This window comes from Alosa pseudoharengus, unplaced genomic scaffold (assembly GCF_046254945.1).
Source record: "Alosa pseudoharengus isolate Yale_2024_CS ecotype anadromous, Long Island Sound unplaced genomic scaffold, YU_APseudo_1.1 YU_APseudo_1.1_scf_18, whole genome shotgun sequence".
Lineage (NCBI taxonomy): Eukaryota > Metazoa > Chordata > Actinopteri > Clupeiformes > Clupeidae > Alosa > Alosa pseudoharengus.
In genome coordinates, this window is record NW_027468650.1 from 1,634,621 (window position 1) to 1,651,974 (window position 17,354).

The window sequence follows — 17,354 nt, forward strand, 5'->3', positions numbered from 1 at the left end:
TGGAGGGGTGGTACTTATAAAGGGTGTGGTTAACGGAAACCTCGGGTTAACCAAGAACATAACCTGGTCGGAGCAGGTTTGAGATGCAGCGTAAATTGCCATGGCAGCATACCTCGGTTAAAACCTATCCACCTTTCGTAGTACGGGTTAATCGAGAAGTTACGCCACACGTGATCAAGTTACTCTCGAAGTTACCCAGATAAGCCAGAAACCCCGCTTCGTAGTACAGGCCCCAGGTAGGCTACGCCATGTTTTTGGAGGTGCAAACAAACGCTGCATTGCCATTTGGATCACATAGTAAAGGAGCTGGCTCAAAGGTTATAAATGTATTTTGTCGTGTTTAGTTGTATAATGAAAGCATAGCTTTTATAGCCATCCATGCGTCCTTCCTGCTGGCTCTTTGGCTATGAATTTGGTAACTATAGCGGACTATCTTTAGAAGGTGATAAATGTTTTTTGACGTTAATCACTCCTATGGTGTATTGCTATTGTCTATTCAAAGTAAAATGCCTATTTGGAAGTTGATGGTCAAAATTATCAACCAACTATGATTGTTTGCACCCCAAACAACTTTGACAACATTTGGGAGAGATTCTTAAGAGTGGAGTCTTTTGAATAAAGCTTGAATTGGAGGCATTAGTTAAAAGACTACAATCTTTCAAGAATCTTTCCCAAATCTTGTCAAAGTTGTTTTTTGTAAGGTGGCCATTAGGTGTTTGCCTCAAGCAATATGACGGCCGATGAGAGCGATAGATAAGTAGGCCTAGGCCTATACTTGAAAAGCAAAAAATGCAGAATCTGAACTGATCTGTAAACAAATGAGATTACACTGTGGGTCATTCCGTGTCAAATCACCCAGTGGCTGGCAGGTCACCCTCTCCCAAAAAATCTGAAAAAACTCACAGGTGTTTGTAGACCAAACCTATGCATAAATCTTAAATAGTATATCTGTATCACTAATGGTTCCAAAACTACAGCCCTTTGAAGTTTCAAGTCATTTTAAGCATCGTGGTGAACAATCCTTTTTGTTCAACTTCCAACATTATTGGCTCTTTTGGTATTTCACACACATTAGTGAAACTATGTGAATAGAAGTACATTTCCCTGTTGAATTTAACAATCCAATCAAATCAGGTGTATCTTGTGTAATTCCCCCTCTGCAAAGCTCTGAAAATGGCTATAAATTCATAATGTGAAAAAACATCACCACCTTTGAGGGCTTCTCATTCAAAAAATATGTGACACAAATTCATCAGATTTTTTTCCCACTCATGTATGGATTATAAGGTCATGTCCATGCATTAACTTTGGTTGTTAACATTATCACATTGTCAGAGCATTTTTATTAAATTGGGCTTGATTTTCAAAAAGCCAGTTTTCATCTTCTCATTTCACCACGTGGACAGTTAACAGGATTTTTTTTAATTTTACCATATATCATTCTGTATGTGAGGATCATCTGCCCAAAATGTGGGCTTGTTGCTCAGTTTCTTCATTGAGATAAGATTTTTTACAAATATTGTCTATAAATCCACTGAATTTGTACTTTATCTGCAGTACCACTTTGCACCACATGTGGTGCTCTTTTAATACAATGGAAGTCAATGGAAGAGTAAGAGAGTCACTTGTTTGCTGCACATATCCAATCTAAACACACAGTTTATGGTTCATATGGTTCAAGTAAAAAGGGGTTTCTAAAATTCAGTGCATTGTCAGATGCATAAAAATCAATACTAACGATTTATCATCTTTTTACAAATGCCTCTTGGATCCACGAGTCCTCAAACCTTGTTATGAATACTTGTGATGAAAACACACATGGTCATCTTCATCAAGTGAAATACCTTGATGAACTGAATTTTAGAAACCCATTGTTTCTTGAATATGTTCCTTTATGACATTCATTTTCTATTGTCTATGTATCACAGAGAACTGCATCCCATGCATATGACGATGGATATAGACTTTGCCTAACCAGTTGGCTAGTAATTATTAAAGTACTCACATAGGCACTGATAGGTTAAAGCTGGTGTAGAAAACTCATTACAAAGATGGTAATTAAATCCTCTTGCTGCATGTATGATGACCAGTCAGTCTTATGTGTGTATAATTTACTTGATCAGTTTATTTTCTTTAAATAAGATTTATGTATGAGTAGTATGTTCTTCATGTTGCAATAATTATTTGGACCAATTCAACTATGAACCATAAACTGTGTGTTTAGATTGGATATGTGCAGCAAACAAGTGACTCTCTTACTCTTCCATTGACTTCCATTGTATTAAAAGAGCACCACATGTGGTGCAAAGTGGTACTGCAGATCCAGTACAAATTCAGTGGATTTATAGACAATATTTAAAAAAAATCTTACCTCAATGAAGAAACTCAGCAACAAGCCCACATTTTGGGCAGATGATCCTCACATACAGAATGATATATGGTAAATTTAAAAAAAATCCTGTTAACTGTCCACGTGGTGAAATGAGAAGATGAAAACAGGCTTTTTGAAAATCAGGCCCAATTTTAAAAAAATGCTCTGAAAATATGAAAATGATAACAACCAAAGTTAATGCATGGACAGGACCTTATAATACATATATGTGTAGGAAAAAAATCTGATGAATTTGTGTCACATACTTTCTGAATGAGAAGCCCTCAAAAGTGATGATGTCTTTTCACATTATGAATTTATAGCCATTTTCAGAGCTTTGCAGAGGGGAAAGTACACAAGATACGTCTGATCCGATTGGATTTTTTAATTCAACAGGTAAATGTACTTCTATTCACATAGTTTCACTAATGTGTGTGAAATACCAAAAGAGCCAATAATGCTGGAAGTTGAACAAAAGGATTGTTCACCACAATGCTTAAAATGACTTGAAGTTTCAAAGGGCTGTAGTTTTGCAACGATTAGTTATCCAAATATACTATTTAAGATCTATGCATGGATTTGGTCTACAAACACCTGTGATTTTTTTCAGATTTTTTCGGAGAGGGTCACCTGCCAAATTGTGCTGAAATTGGGTGATTTCACACGGAATGACCCCTGTGTATTCTGTTACATTTTTGGTTGATGTTGTGCCGCTGGATTTAAAAAAAATAAAATGTAGCCTATCATGGCTCAAAAAAGGTTGAAAACACCTAAAACCCTAACTGCAATCCCAAATGTATTGGTATGCTGTGTTCGTAAAAGGTAGATGGGTAACATCGTGTTTGTATTTACATCGTGTTACATCAAAGTTGATCAAAGATGTGGTGGTTGCTGCTATTTGATGTTGCCCTGATGAACTGGGAAAAGGTCGTAGGTCATACTAACTACATGGTAAGGTCGTAGGTAGGGTTGGGTATCGTTTCAATTTGAACGATTCCAATTCAAATTTCTTATTTCAGTTCCGGTTCCTAACGATTCTCGATTCAGATTTTTTTTTTTTTAAAGGCAGGGTCAAAAAAAGTTTAGGATATTTTAAATGAGCTAGCTAACCAACGGCCTTTCTCAGGGTATCTGCACATTTTCCAAGTGCAAATTTAAAGACTTTTACGACCTTTTCAAGACATCTAAATGAATTAAGACTACCACGGCAAAAAGATATACATGGCTGTTTATGCAATAGTTTTTTTTTCCTACAAATTTTAACCCCCACCCCATTTTGGATGTCTACAGAAGTTACCAAATATATTTTGGCTAAAGAAAAATAATTGTGTGAATTACCTTCACAGCTATATATGCCTAATTTTAGGGTCTGGGCTGCTTGCTTTTGAAGCTGGCTGTACATATTTGGTTTTGCTTACTGCTGAGGCTGACTTCTTCACCTGTGTCTGTAGTCTGTAGTAGCCTAGGGCTACTTGCCAAAGACATGTGCACTGGACTGGATTCCCTTCAATATTTTTTTCAAAGTTAGACTAAGCTATTTACATATTTTAATAAGCCTACTTTATATAATTTACTATGTGCATCTATTGTCCAATATGCAGCACAGCAAATTAAAGTTAATCTACTACTTTATATGTTGCATACCAGTTGTATCTAAACCAACCAAAGCTTGACTGAAACATTGTAAAACCATTGACTTGTTTTAAATTAAGAGACAGGTCCTCCTTGCATGATCCTGCTGAAAACTGCTGGTTTCATCTCAAGCACGCACGTGTTATGAACGCACTTATTATTATTATTTTTTTATGTAGCAGTTGCCGACATTCAAAAAACATGCGGTTATATTTCACAACTTTTGCGAAGTAGGCCTAGCCTACTGGAAAACGCTGGCAAGCAAGCTGCTGGCAGATATTACAGGTAGGCTATTATAACTTAGACAGATATTTTCTTCCCTAGGCTAGGCCAGCAACACACGCTGGAAAGATGCAAACAGATCAACTTAACATATACAGTATTTCCTCCTGATTGTGAAGCACTGCACATACAGTGATGGCCAAAAGTATTGGCACCCATGCTAAAGTTGACTGAAAAGAGGAATATAAAATCATCTTTTGGAAATTGATCTTAATGCCTTAAGTGAAAAATGAGGAAATATCTAACCTTTAAGGACACCAATTTTCTTAGTGAATGAATAATGTATCATAAATAAATAAATGTTCTTCCTTAAAATACAGGGGTCATAAGTATTCCCACCCCTATGTTAAATTCCCATAGAGACAGGCAGATTTTTATTTTTAAAGGCCAGTTATTTCATGGATCCAGAATACTGTGCATCCTGATAAAGTTACCTTGGCCTTTGGAATTAAAATAGCCCCACATCATCACATACCCTTCACCATACCTAAGATTGGCATGATGTTATTTGAGTTAGCCTATTAGCTGGTTTAATTTGCATTGAGCTCAATGAGCATCAAACCAGCTAATAGGCTAACTGAAATAACACCCATCTAACACTAAATCTGCCTGTCTCTATGGGAATTTAACATAGGGGTGGGAATAAAAATAAAAAAAATCGCAAAGATAGTCCCGGTTCCAACCAATACTCGATATTCGATACCCAAGCCTAGTCGTAGGTCATACTAACTACATGGAAAGGTCATAGGTCATACTATCTACACGGTAATGTGGGGAAATGTTTGTTTGTGTGGAGACTGAAGTCCAGCACACCGAGGACATCCATGCCTCCCTCTCCCTCTGTCCGCACAGCAGCAGGAGCATCAGGCTGAGTTAAGAGCGTGTTCAGTTAAGAGAATCAGCGCAGAATGGCCCTCACCAGGATCCTGATTGCTGGAGGGCTGCTACTCTGCCTCTACACACTCTGCTCCTCCACAGCAACGCCAGAGCCGTGAGTGTATATATACACACACACACACACACACACACACAGCAACGCCAGAGCCGTGAGTGTATGTATACACACACACAGCAACACCAGAGCCGTGAGTATACACCCCCCCCACACACACACACACACACACACACACATACACACAGCCACGCCAGAGCCGTCAGTATACATACACACACACAGCAACGCCAGAGCCGTGAGTATACACCCCCCCCCCCCACACACACACACACCGCAACGCCAGAGCCGTGAGTATACACCCCCCCCCCCACACACACACACACACACACACACAGCAACACCAGAGCCGTGAGTATACACACCCCTCGAGGCTAGTGGGGGCATCTATCAGATGGAGGGGGTAGTGGAAACCAATTGAGAGATAAAGGACTATAATAAAATATATGCTTTGTGGTTCCCTTTTGGAGGTGGGATGTGTAGTCTTTGGCACGCGGACAGGGTTCCGTGTAGTGCTAGGCGGTATCACCAAAAATGTATATGACGGTTTCACGGTATATGACGGTATTTTTTTTTTCCATGCCTAATCAGGTGTTCAGCATTTTCTACTGAACAGAACAGAATTCATGTGGATGTCTTGTTAGCAACCATGACAGTCAGGATCTCTGCTAGTCAGCTAGTATTGTTCAGTTCATGTCTAGAACATGCTTTACTTGCTACCTGGATAATTTCAGCGAATATTTTTAAGGTGAGATGAATGATAAGCCTACTAGCCAAATAGTTACAGCTGTGGAACAATCTTTATGGTATTCCGTGCAACCCCCTAAATAAATCCCTTACTTAAGGAGAAATTAAGCCTTAAGGGTCACAAACAGGGGTCCTGTCTGAAACAGTGTCGTGCGGTGCAGCGTTCCAAACGTTGTCTAATCAAATGCACCGGTATGGCGGTATATCAAACATTCATATCATAACGAAAATATACACCGGTATTCTGTGAACCGGTATACCGCCCAGCATTAGTTCCATCTATACTGCAGGTGAGCTATCTCCACATTTGCAAGCATGAGTGGCATTAAAACATCCCCTTGGTCCTGGGCTTGCCAACCTTTTTTGGCAGGTAAGCCTATTTTGATGTCACAAAATGTTGGCGACCCATACTCATTCACAATATGAGCGCGCATCTCATCTCTGGTGTAACATCCAGTCGAGAGCGGTACTTTGATTTTTAAGCACATCAATCAAATATATCGCGCTGTCTTAAGTTTATTTTTACGTTGCTAGATTGTAATGAACAATCCATACTAGTTTCAAGAGGTTTTTATAAATATATATTCTTATGTAACATGCTAGTACAATTTAAGATGCCTTATACTCAGCCGACCCCATTTGAATTTCAGGCGACATGGGGTCCTGACCCCAAGGTTGGAAAAAGATGTCTTAGTCATTTAATGGTCATTTAATCTGTACGAATGCTCAGAGGGAGTGTGGGGAAACGTATTGCTGTAATCTGTACGAATGCTCAGAGGGGGTGTGGGGAAACACATTGCTGTAATCTGTACGAATGCTCAGAGGGGGTGTGGGGAAACACATTGCTGTAATCTGTACGAATGCTCAGAGGGGGTGTGGGGAAACACCTTGCATCTCTGTAGGTCGTTCCTGGTGACCTTCCCTGCCCAGATGAGGTCAGCATCCGAAGCCAAACTGTGTGCCCGCCTCCAGAGTCCTAATGAGACTCTGCGCATGTCCATATATCTGACCAGCGGAGACAAGAAGAAGATGCTGCACCAGGAGACCTCAGACACAGACTTCCACCGCTGCGTCCACTTCCAGGTCAGTAGCTCACCTGCAGGGCAGGGGCCAGGTACATACACACCTGGAGAGCAGGGGCCAGGTACATACACACCTGGAGAGCAAGGGCCAGGTTATTTAACCAGGTTATTTTTGTTATTTAACAGGCCCCATCGGTAAATAAAGACTCTGTGCAGAGTATCAAAGTAGAGGTCGAGGGTCGTACATCTCACTGGACTTCAGAGAGTCTGGTGAAGTTCAGGCCAAAACCTGATCCCGTGACCTTCATCCAGACAGATAAACCCATATACAGCCCAGGCCAAACAGGTACGTCCTCCTATAGACGCTTGCATATACAGCCCAGGCCAGACAGGTACGTCCTCCTATAGACGCTTGATACAGCCCAGGCCAAACAGGTACGTCCTCCTATTGACGCTTGATACAGCCCAGGCCAAACAGGTACGTCCTCCTATAGACGCTTGCATATACAGCCCAGGTATGTCCTCCTATAGACGCTTGCATATACAGCCCAGGCCAAACAGGTACGTCCTCCAATAGACGCTTGCATATACAGCCCAGGTCAAACGGGTACGTCGTCCTATAGACGCTTGCATATACAGCCCAGGTACGTCCTCCTATAGATGCTTGATACAGCCCAGGCCAAACAGATACGTCCTCCTATAGACGCTTGCATGTACAGCCCAGGTATGTCCTCCTATACACGCTTGCATGTGGTCGCAGAGTCAGTTGTAAACACCCAGATGGTCCAGTTTGAGGTCTGATTCTAACTCTGAATTTCACTTGCAGTGTATTTCAGAGTGGTTACCATGGATACGGAGTTCATTCCCCTTCAGCAGAAGGTGAGTCCTGCTGAGTTTTCTGACTGTTTGTGTAGTGAGATAGACGTCCTCTAAGGAGCTGTACTGTAGTGAGGTAGACGTCCTCTAAGGAGCTGTACTGTAGTGAAGTAGACGTCCTCTGAGGTAGACGTCCTCTAAGGAGCTGTACTGTAGTGAAGTAGAAGTCCTCTAAGGAGCTGTACTGTAGTGAAGTAGACGTCCTCTAAGGAGCTGTACTGTAGTGAAGTAGACGTCCTCTAGGGAGCTGTACTGTAGTGAGGTAGACGTCCCCTCAGGGACTTGTGTAGTGAGGTAGACGTCCCCTCAGGAACTGTTGTGTAGTGAAGTACTCCCTCTTATTAAGCCTGATAATAAGCCTATCATTGGTCCTTAATGGTGTCTGTTAGTCACTTGGGGCGGAGCAAACCAGAAGTCTGGGTATTTCTCATGTTTCTGATATTCTAATTAACACATACTGCCCATGTTCTGCTCTTGACTTTAAAATAAGAAATGCCAGATTTTGAAGCTGCTCTGCCTCAAGCTCATAACTGCCTACCTGGCATGTGAATTACTTTAGTCAACGGAAATGTACGTGTGTGGGCTGAATCTCTTAGCTGAGTGCTTTTTTTTCTCTGTATTTTTTTGCTCATATTGGGGAGTTTGGCCCTCTCTCTCTGAGGCGTAATTCAACATACAAACTGAATGTCTGGCTCCCTCTACTGGTAGGTCCTAGTAACTGTAACTGCCAACGGCTCGGAGCAGTTCAATGCACTGCTATGTAATCGATAGAGAGAGAGATAGATAGATAGATAGATAGATAGATACTTTATTGATCCCCAAGGGGAAATCCACCATCCATTCCAAATATTCTGGTCTCTGTGTTTAAAAACCAACACTATAAAGCACTCATCATTTAAATAAATATAAAAAAGCACTAATCATTTCTCTTCTGTCTCCACAGTACAGCCTGGTGACACTTGAGGTGTGTACATAACTGTGTTTTATATTATATTTATCTATCTTACGTGCCTTTATGTTTACTCCCCCACACCATGCTGTGTTTCTCCCTCGGAATTATTCTGTAGATTAATACAGTAGTCATCTCATATTCCACTTGAAAATATCCTTTATTAAAGGAGAATTCCGGTGTGATTTTGACCTAAAGTGTGTTGAAACACGATACCGAGTGTGAACGTATGTCTCATAGCTCACAAAAATAATTCCGTGGAAATGCATGGAGTCCATTTGCTGCTACTGGAAGCAACTGAATCCATGCATTTCCACTGAATTATTTTTGGAATCTGATCCCTTATCATACCTGTTCGTTTGTACTCGTCGCTCGACTTATCGTGACTAAATTCAAGATGGTGATCGAACGGTAAAATTCCTTAAGGTACTGTCTGTATAAATCGTCTTGTAAATAAACTACCAGTGCTTTTTCAAAGTGCTCCATGTCTCGTTTTAAATGTCAAGGCCCTCGGAAGTCTACCAATGAAGTATGGAGCTACTTTGAACCTCGTAAATGGTGTAAAACAGTGATTTATTTGCATGGCTAGGCCGATGCCCGAGGCACCGCAACGAAACACTGTTGGTAGCATTGGCTAACTAGCGCCAGATTTCTGAGTGCAGGGGACAAGCCGAGGTGAGCTATGAGACATACGTTCACACTCGGTATCATGTTTCAACACACTTTAGGTCAATATCACACCGGAATTCTCCTTTAAATTCCTTTATTAAATATCCTTTATTAAATTCCTTTGAACTTGACCATACATATTGTGTGAGTCTAAGGAAAAAGTGCTTGTAGACTGAAATTGCAACAGCAGCACAAGTTTTAGAGTTCTGTTTTCTCAAAATGTGCGGTTTCATCAGAGTATTAAACTCTGTCGCTTGTTGGCCGTTCTCAGGATCCCCGTGGCAACACCATTGGCCAGTGGCTGAACGTGTCGTCGGAGCGTAAGATGCTGCAGCTGTCTCACGCCCTCAACCCAGAGGCTGACCAGGGCTACTACATGCTGTCTGTGACCGGAGAGCAGGGCGCAGGGTCGCACCAGTTTCAAGTGAAACAATATGGTATGTTGTTGTTGTTGTCTAGAGTGACACGTGTGTGTTGTGTGCTGGTAGCCCGGCATGGACAGAGGCTTCTTGTCCCAAAGTGGGCGTGTCCCTTCGTGCTAGTCCTTCTCCAGAGTCCCACTTTCATTCCAAACTGATGTACATTCCACACTCGTATTCATGTGCAGATGAACATTCCACACTAGGGATCGACCGATATGTTTTTTTCAGGGCCGATAGCGATATCAATTATTACCAAAACAGGAGGCCGATAACCGATATGTAAAACCGATATGTCGGTTGTCAAAAAGGGAGGTAGATAGTAAAGGCGATATGCTGCAAAAATTTAATTCAAAAGTATTTAATTATGCAAACTTTTCTTTCTTCTTTTGATACACAATTGTCTATCAACTTGCATCACTTGCAAGTGTATATCCTGTGTATCATGTTAATCCAAGAGCTGAGTGATAGCAATTATTTTCATAGAGTAGGCCTACACAATGGGCTATGTGGGACCTGTCAGAAAGAGGATGCTTTGCCATCGTGTGTGTGAGTGCACGGGAGAGGAAGAGGTGCATGCGTGATGGCAAGTGTTAGGGTTGAACAGTTTAACAAAACTGTTTTAAAATAGTTTGTAGGCTATTTAAGCATGCAATTTTTGTCCATATGCTATAAGCTACACTTTTGAGAGCCTAAAAGGCACGTTAATAGCCAGCTCAGGACGCGATTTAGTTCAGGTCGGATTAAATTACGGCTGGCCCTGGGTGCATGTAGTCTTTTCTGACAGTCCGTTTCAAAAAGGAGCAATTAGACTTTTTGACGTTCGCTATCGCATAATTTAGGACTTGTCTGTAGGCTACTATGTCCGCCGAGGTGTCCCGTTATTCACAATTAACGCACAAGGCGGAGGCAGAGAACTCCCGACGCGCAGCACCCGGGTTTGTAGGCTAACTAGTAGCCTAAACATCACTAACGTGCATCAATCGGGAATTCGCTAAATGAAGGAAGTGGGTGCTTTACTTATTGATCCGGATCAAAGAGACAATAGCTTACAAAGTGGTGTTTTTTTTAACTTCAGTGTAGATGATTGTGATTCATTGCAACTTCAGCAATGTAGGCTACCTTCCTTACCTTCGAAAAATAGCTCCGTACATACAGCTGAAGCCCAGTCAGTCTGCCTCAGTGAGAATCCTAAACTTTCTCTGTGTTCAGTCTTCGATGCTGATTGGCTGCATTCGTGCTAACTAACAAATCAGACGGTGTAGTGGGCGGGACAATGCTCTTGACCACAGAGTAGCAAATGCAGGGAGTGAGAGACTCTTTACAGAGAAAGTAGCGCGTTTCAATATTTATCCATTTCAATATCGGCTTATCGGTGGAAAAAATGACCGATACAGATTATTATAAAAATGCTAAATATCGGCCCTAATAATCGGCCAGGCCGATAATTGGTCGACCCCTATTCCACACTCATATTCATGTGCAGATAAACATTCCACACTCATTCATGTATCTGTACATTCCACACTCATATTCATGTGCAGATAAACATTCCACACTCATTCATGTATCTGTACATTCCACACTCATATTCATGTGCAGATGAACATTCCACACTCATTCATGTGCAGATGTACGTTCCACAAAAGGTTGTATATTTAGCATAAGAATATATCTGTTATAAAGTCATCCATGTATTTAGAAGACAGGTTGGAAAACTGTCTTGGTGGACAGCGACCAAATCCATGAAGTGATGAGTCTGACATTTTCACTCGATACACATTTGGCTTACAACCTTTTTAGTCTGTTCTTGTCAGATGAGCAATCCTTCAAGATGACACGCTATACAGCTTTGTTTGTGTTTATATATAATATGTTATACATATATAATATGTATAGCTATACAGGTTTGTCAGTATGTTTTTTAGGATGTTTAAGAATAGTGTAAAGCCAACTGGCACGTTTAGGATAATAAAGTTTTTTTGTTACCATGGCGTCTCTTCCTCCTTTCAGTTTTGCCCAAGTTCGACGTGACTCTCAACAGCCCAGAGTCAGTGAGTGTGGGAGCAGCAGAGATCCGACTGCAAGCATGTGCCAAGTGAGTGACACGGGGACGGGTCATTCTCAGGAAGTGACACGGGGATGTGTAGAATTCTGGGGTAGACCTCTAAAGTTCATGGCCATGCTGCTGGAGGTCCCACGGCTGCTGGAGGCCTTATGGCACCTGGAGTATCAGGGACCGCCCCCGTGATCACGCTGTTTTCCCCACTGAGAGTGTTCATGTGCTTTGCCGTCGGAATGTGTGACAAACATGGATGCCACAACAAAGGTTAAAACATACGCTCATTAATCTTCAATACAACTGTTTGCTTAAAAATATGGTGGAATATGCAGATTTCAAGTGACAAAAATGGCAAATTCCCAAGTTCACATTAAAACTGCTGGACATGAAAGTCCACATGGACTACAGATGAACTACGTGATGACAAAAGTGACGACGAGCCCCCAACTGGGCAACTCGGGTGAAGTACAACAATAACATCTTCAAATAAAGTGATCCGGTGAAGTACAGCGGCCATTAAATGGATACATCTTCACACCGTGATCAGGGCTGCATCCCAAAGCTCTCCTCGCTCCTCCTGCTAGTGCCCCGGAAATCGTTCAAAGCTCGACGTCATCGAGGACGTCTCATTTATCTAAATGCAACCAGAGGAGGAGAGAATGAGGAGAGGAGAGAGGCGACAGCGCCGATACGCCAGGAAATATGAGGGCATCCTATGGGGAAGCGTTTTCAGACGAAATTGTGCGATCATGGTCCAAGTCAAGTCAACTTTATTTATATAGCGCATTTCATACAGAGCTCATTCAATGTGCTTTACATAAACAAAAGCAAACAGGAATAGCTGATAAAAGCATAGAAGGGCAATAGTCAAAGAATGGTTTAAAAAGTAAAGAATAATAATAAAGATCATAAAAAGAACATAAAACGCACAAGGTAAAATAATTTAAAAATAAAGAACAATTAATAAGAAAAAAGTAAGTACTTTAATAAAAGTAAAGTAATAAACGACAAGGTAGAATTAATATGTAGAAACAGTTTGGTCTTAAGTCTATATTTAAAACTGGCTACAGTTGGGGCCTTTTTTGATGTCAAAAACCTAACAGTAGGTTTTACTAACAGGTTTTTCACCTGGGACCATGGAAGCATGTCTGATGGGTATTTAGGTCCTGCTCCATTTACTGATTTAGAAACAAGTAGTAGTGCTTTAAAGTCAAGTCCCTGCACTGGCTTCCAGTAAGTCACAGAATTAAGAATTGGAGGAATGTGGCCAGTTCTTTTAGTTTTTGTTAGAATCCTAGCTGCATTTTGGTATCACCTGAAGCTGTTTGATAGTCTTTTTAGGAAGGCCTGTGAACAGTCCATTGCAGTAATCAACCCTGCTGGAGATAAATGCATGAATGAGTTTTTCTAAATCATATTTTGACATCAGCCCTCTAAGTTTGGCAATATTTTTGAGGTGGTAAAAAGCTGATTTAGCTATCGCTTTCATGTGGCTGTTGAAATTTAGATCACTGACAATTAATACACCAAGATTTGTAACAGTATCCTTTGCTTTCAACACTTTTGTGTCAAGGAGAGTGGCAAAGTCTTTCCTCCTTTTTACCAAATATAATTACTTCAATTTTTTCTTGGTTCAGCTGAAGAAAAATTTGAGACATCCAGGTGTCGATTTGTAGATTCAAGAGGACCATAGTCGTTTGGTGACGGAGCTAAGTAAATGTGTCATCTGCCATCACCCATCTTGCAGTACAGCTGCAGTTGATGGAGGTTGTTTTCACCTGTTAAGCGTTGTGATTGTGTGGTTTTGTAGCCTTTAAGCGTTGTGATTGTGTGGTCTTTTAGCCTTTAAGCGTTGTGCTGTATGACCTTGTAGGCCGTGACCTTGACCTTGTAGGCCGTGACCTTGTATCCCATGTTGTCCCTGTTCTCAGATACACGTTTGGGGCGCCTGTGCCAGGGAAGGCTACTCTGTCTTTGTGTCGAGAGTCGGATATCCAAGGAGGCGATGGCGTTGATCCCACACTATCAGTATGTTGGGAAGAACTGGTGGAGGTAAAGATATACTTCCAAACTAAATGATCAACATCCTAGTTATTCACTCTTCTGTAAATGTTGCCTCAATATGATTGATTTTGATATTAACGAAATTAACATTAAAATGTAAAATAACATTTATGTTTGCCACACATTTATTTCATTTCTGCATTTAAAATGAAGTTATAACAGTAGGGATTAAAGGGCCAAGTAGACCATACTTGTCAACCCTCCTGTTTTTTCTGGGTTTCTGACCTATTTTAACTTTTTTCCCACTGCCTTCCCATCTTAATATTTTTTCCCGTAAAATATCCTAATATTTTAATAACATTAGCCCTACCACCGCACCTGTCAGTCTATGTAGCCTACTGTTGTCCTGTTGCTACCCCCTTGCCCTTCCAGCGAAGCAGATGTTTTCAAAGCATTGTTTTGCTTGCTTGAAGGCGACTTGGTGATATTAGTCTATTTAAGATAACAGCGTGGTTGTTGTGAGCATGATTTTGATGCCCATCTGTAAGCCAAGTAACGGTAGACCTAGCTCTACACCTTGTTTAGCTAGTGCAGCAGTTTTGTTGTATGATCTTCCTGTTGCTATCAGCAAGAATTCTATGTTGATGTTCTTGTATTTTGGGTGAGACCTGGGGGATCTCCCTTATTTTCAACGCTCAATGTTTGACAGCTATGAAGTAGACTGACAAACACTTCCTGAGGCTGTGATGATGCAGGTTTATGGAGTGTTTAATTGTAACTGTGCTTGTTTTGCCCACAGATGGACAAGTCTGGCTGTGGCTGTTATGCATTCTATATGGCAACATTTACACAGCAAGACTTGAACAAAAAACTGAGGGATATCCTAATATTCAAGGCCACAGTAGTTGAAGAAGGAACAGGTAAGCCAAAGCGACCCTTTTGTAAACCGTTTGTCCACCAAAGGTTCCTTGTCTATATTTCATTTTGTCTTCAGGTATCAGTCGTTCAGAGGTCAAAAACATAGATTTGGACTTCTCTCTTGGGAAACTCTCCTTTGTTGATACACCAAACGTAATTGAGGACGGGGCAGTTATGGAGGGCAAGGTAGGTGAAAAGGTCGTCTCTGCAAACACATCTGCCATGCATGCACTACGGTCATTTAAAATTCTTCTCCATCTTTCAAATGCCTCTCCGTCAACTGTAGTCTTATTCCTCCCCTGCACATGGAGCTTGTTCAAAATATGGTGAGGGTTTTTAGTTTTGGTTGAATATAACGTTAGCACATGTCTAGGTCTGTACTTGCTGTATTATTGGGTAATGGGGACTGAGTTTGGGGAAAGTTTCCTCTCTGATGTTTTGTTTGTGTTTGGTTCAAATACCATCGAATGTGACATCATCTAGAATTGCTGACTATACCTTTGACTTTTGACCACCAGCCTCCGGTATCTTGCCAAACAACCTTTCACTAGACTTATGGACTGTACCTTTAAGTATTTTCACATACTGATCTTGGTGCTGTGTGAGTGTGAGGGGAAAGTGATTCAGACACTGGCCTTGGTGTTGCAGGATTTGATCGAAAAAAGGAGATTCAGCCAGTTGTCTTGTCTGATCAGTGCTATGAGGTACATTTCTGGAACCAGTGGCAAAGACTAGCCAGCGGAAAGCACAAAGTCACACTGCGTTAGTGTTAATTTCGTCAGACGAGACGAGAGGAAATATGTTCGTCAACAACCTTTTTTTTCATGACTAAGACGAGACTATGACGAGATGGCAGTAATGTCCTGAGACGATGACTAGATGGCAGTAATGTCCTGAAACACTGACTAAGACTATCTTAAGATGCATTATTGTTGACGAAAAAAGACGAGACTGAAATGTTTTGCATGAAATAAAAACTAAGATAAAATCTCTCCATTTTTGTCTACAAAATGAGAAGACAGAATATCTAGCTGTTACGTTTTCAAAATATTCCGAATGAGTTCATACGCAACAGCTTTCCTGTAGGCTAGTCTATGTGCTGTTGCTGCAACCCTGTGGCTGCAACATGAAACTACATGGAACAAGAACACTGGAGATTTCTGCCAGAGTTAGCAAGCTAACTACTTAAGCTTTATGCCACAATGCTACATACCCAGAAGTTGATAGATAGATAGATAGATAGATAGATACTTTATTGATCCCCAGGGGAAATTCAAGGTCAAGGTCTCGGCAGCATACATACAACACAAACAGCCTCCTCAGGAAGTACAGCCTGCTCTGCCCTTTCTTGTAGAGTGCATCAGTGTTGGCTGACCAGTCCAGTTTCTTGTCCAGGTGGAGACCCAGATACTTGTAGGTGCTAACCACCTCCACATTGACTCCATCAATGTGGACTGGTAGCAGAGTGGGCTTAGACCTGTGGAAATCCACCACCATCTCCTTGGTCTTTGAAGTGTTAAGTTGAAGATGATTGAGTTTGCACCATTGCACAAAGTCCTCCACCAGGCTCCTGTACTCCTCCTCCTGCCCGTTCCTGATACACCCCACAATTGCAGTATCATCAGAAAAACTTCTGCATGTGGCATGACTCGGTGTTGTAGCAGAAGTCAGATGTGTACAGTGTGAACAGGACTGGAGAGAGCACAGTTCCCTGTGGCACTCCGGTGCTGCTGATCACAGTGTCAGGGAGACAGTTCTTCAGTCTGACGAACTGTGGTCGCTCGGTCAGGTAATCTGTAATCCAGGTTACCAGGTGAGCGTCCACACCCATCTGCAAGAGCTTGTCTCCCAATCTGAGGGGCTGGATGGTGTTAAAAGCACTTGAGAAATCAAAGAACATGATTCTCACAGCACTCTTCCCCTTGTCCAGGTGGGAATGTGTCCTGTGTAGAAGATAAGTGATGGCATCGTCCACGCCCACTTTCTCCTGGTAAGCAAACTGTAACGGGTCTAGTGCATGGTGTACCTGGGGTCTGAGCATGCCTAAGACCAATCGCTCCATTGTCTTCATCACATGTGATGTGAGAGCGACAGGTCTGTAGTCATTAAGCTCACTAGGGTGTGGCTTCTTAGGGACAGGGGTGAGACATGATGTCTTCCACAGTGTTGGAACTTGTCCAAGGCGTAGGCTCAAATTGAAGATGTGCTTCAGTGGCTCCCCCAGTTCAGCAGCACAGGCCTTGAGTAGCCTTGGGCACAGTCTGTCAGGCCCAGCTGCTTTATTGCTGCGCAATTTCTTAAGTTGGACTGTCACTTGATCTTTTGTAATGGTGAGTGGTGTAAGGGGAGGGGAGGGGAGGGGAGGGGGAGGGGTGCATCTGGGATCTGTGTGTCTGATGGCTGTTGACTGAGGTCGTTGTCACCTCATTGTTTGTGATCGCCATGTGGGGG

At 41.8% G+C, this 17,354-nt stretch overlaps 1 protein-coding gene and 1 long non-coding RNA gene across 2 annotated transcripts; both read left to right on the forward strand.

Moving 5' to 3' along the window:
* Positions 1-5,056: 5,056 nt before the first annotated feature.
* Positions 5,057-10,042, forward strand: LOC143131808 (alpha-2-macroglobulin-like). The gene is made up of 6 exons (XM_076291396.1): positions 5,057-5,276; positions 6,887-7,067; positions 7,193-7,352; positions 7,833-7,885; positions 9,772-9,924; positions 9,989-10,042. The coding sequence occupies exons 1-6, from the start codon at positions 5,194-5,196 to the stop codon at positions 10,040-10,042; spliced, it is 684 nt and encodes a 227-aa protein (XP_076147511.1). The 5' UTR covers positions 5,057-5,193.
* Positions 10,043-11,833: 1,791 nt separating this feature from the next.
* On the forward strand, positions 11,834-15,104 carry LOC143130817 (uncharacterized). The gene is made up of 4 exons (XR_012988002.1): positions 11,834-12,017; positions 13,913-14,033; positions 14,785-14,905; positions 14,980-15,104. It is a non-coding gene; the product is annotated as an uncharacterized LOC143130817 (long non-coding RNA).
* The last annotated feature ends 2,250 nt before the right edge of the window (positions 15,105-17,354 follow it).

What these genes read in the sequence shown, in the direction of transcription:
- LOC143131808 (XM_076291396.1), top strand. Translation starts at nt 5,194, where the DNA reads ATGGCCCTCACCAGGATCCTGATTGCTGGAGGGCTGCTACTCTGCCTC. An exon ending in TCCACAGCAACGCCAGAGCC is followed by an intron (nt 5,277 to 6,886) that starts GTGAGTGTATAT and finishes GCATCTCTGTAG; the next exon opens with GTCGTTCCTGGTGACCTTCC. An exon ending in ATACAGCCCAGGCCAAACAG is followed by an intron (nt 7,353 to 7,832) that starts GTACGTCCTCCT and finishes TTTCACTTGCAG; the next exon opens with TGTATTTCAGAGTGGTTACC.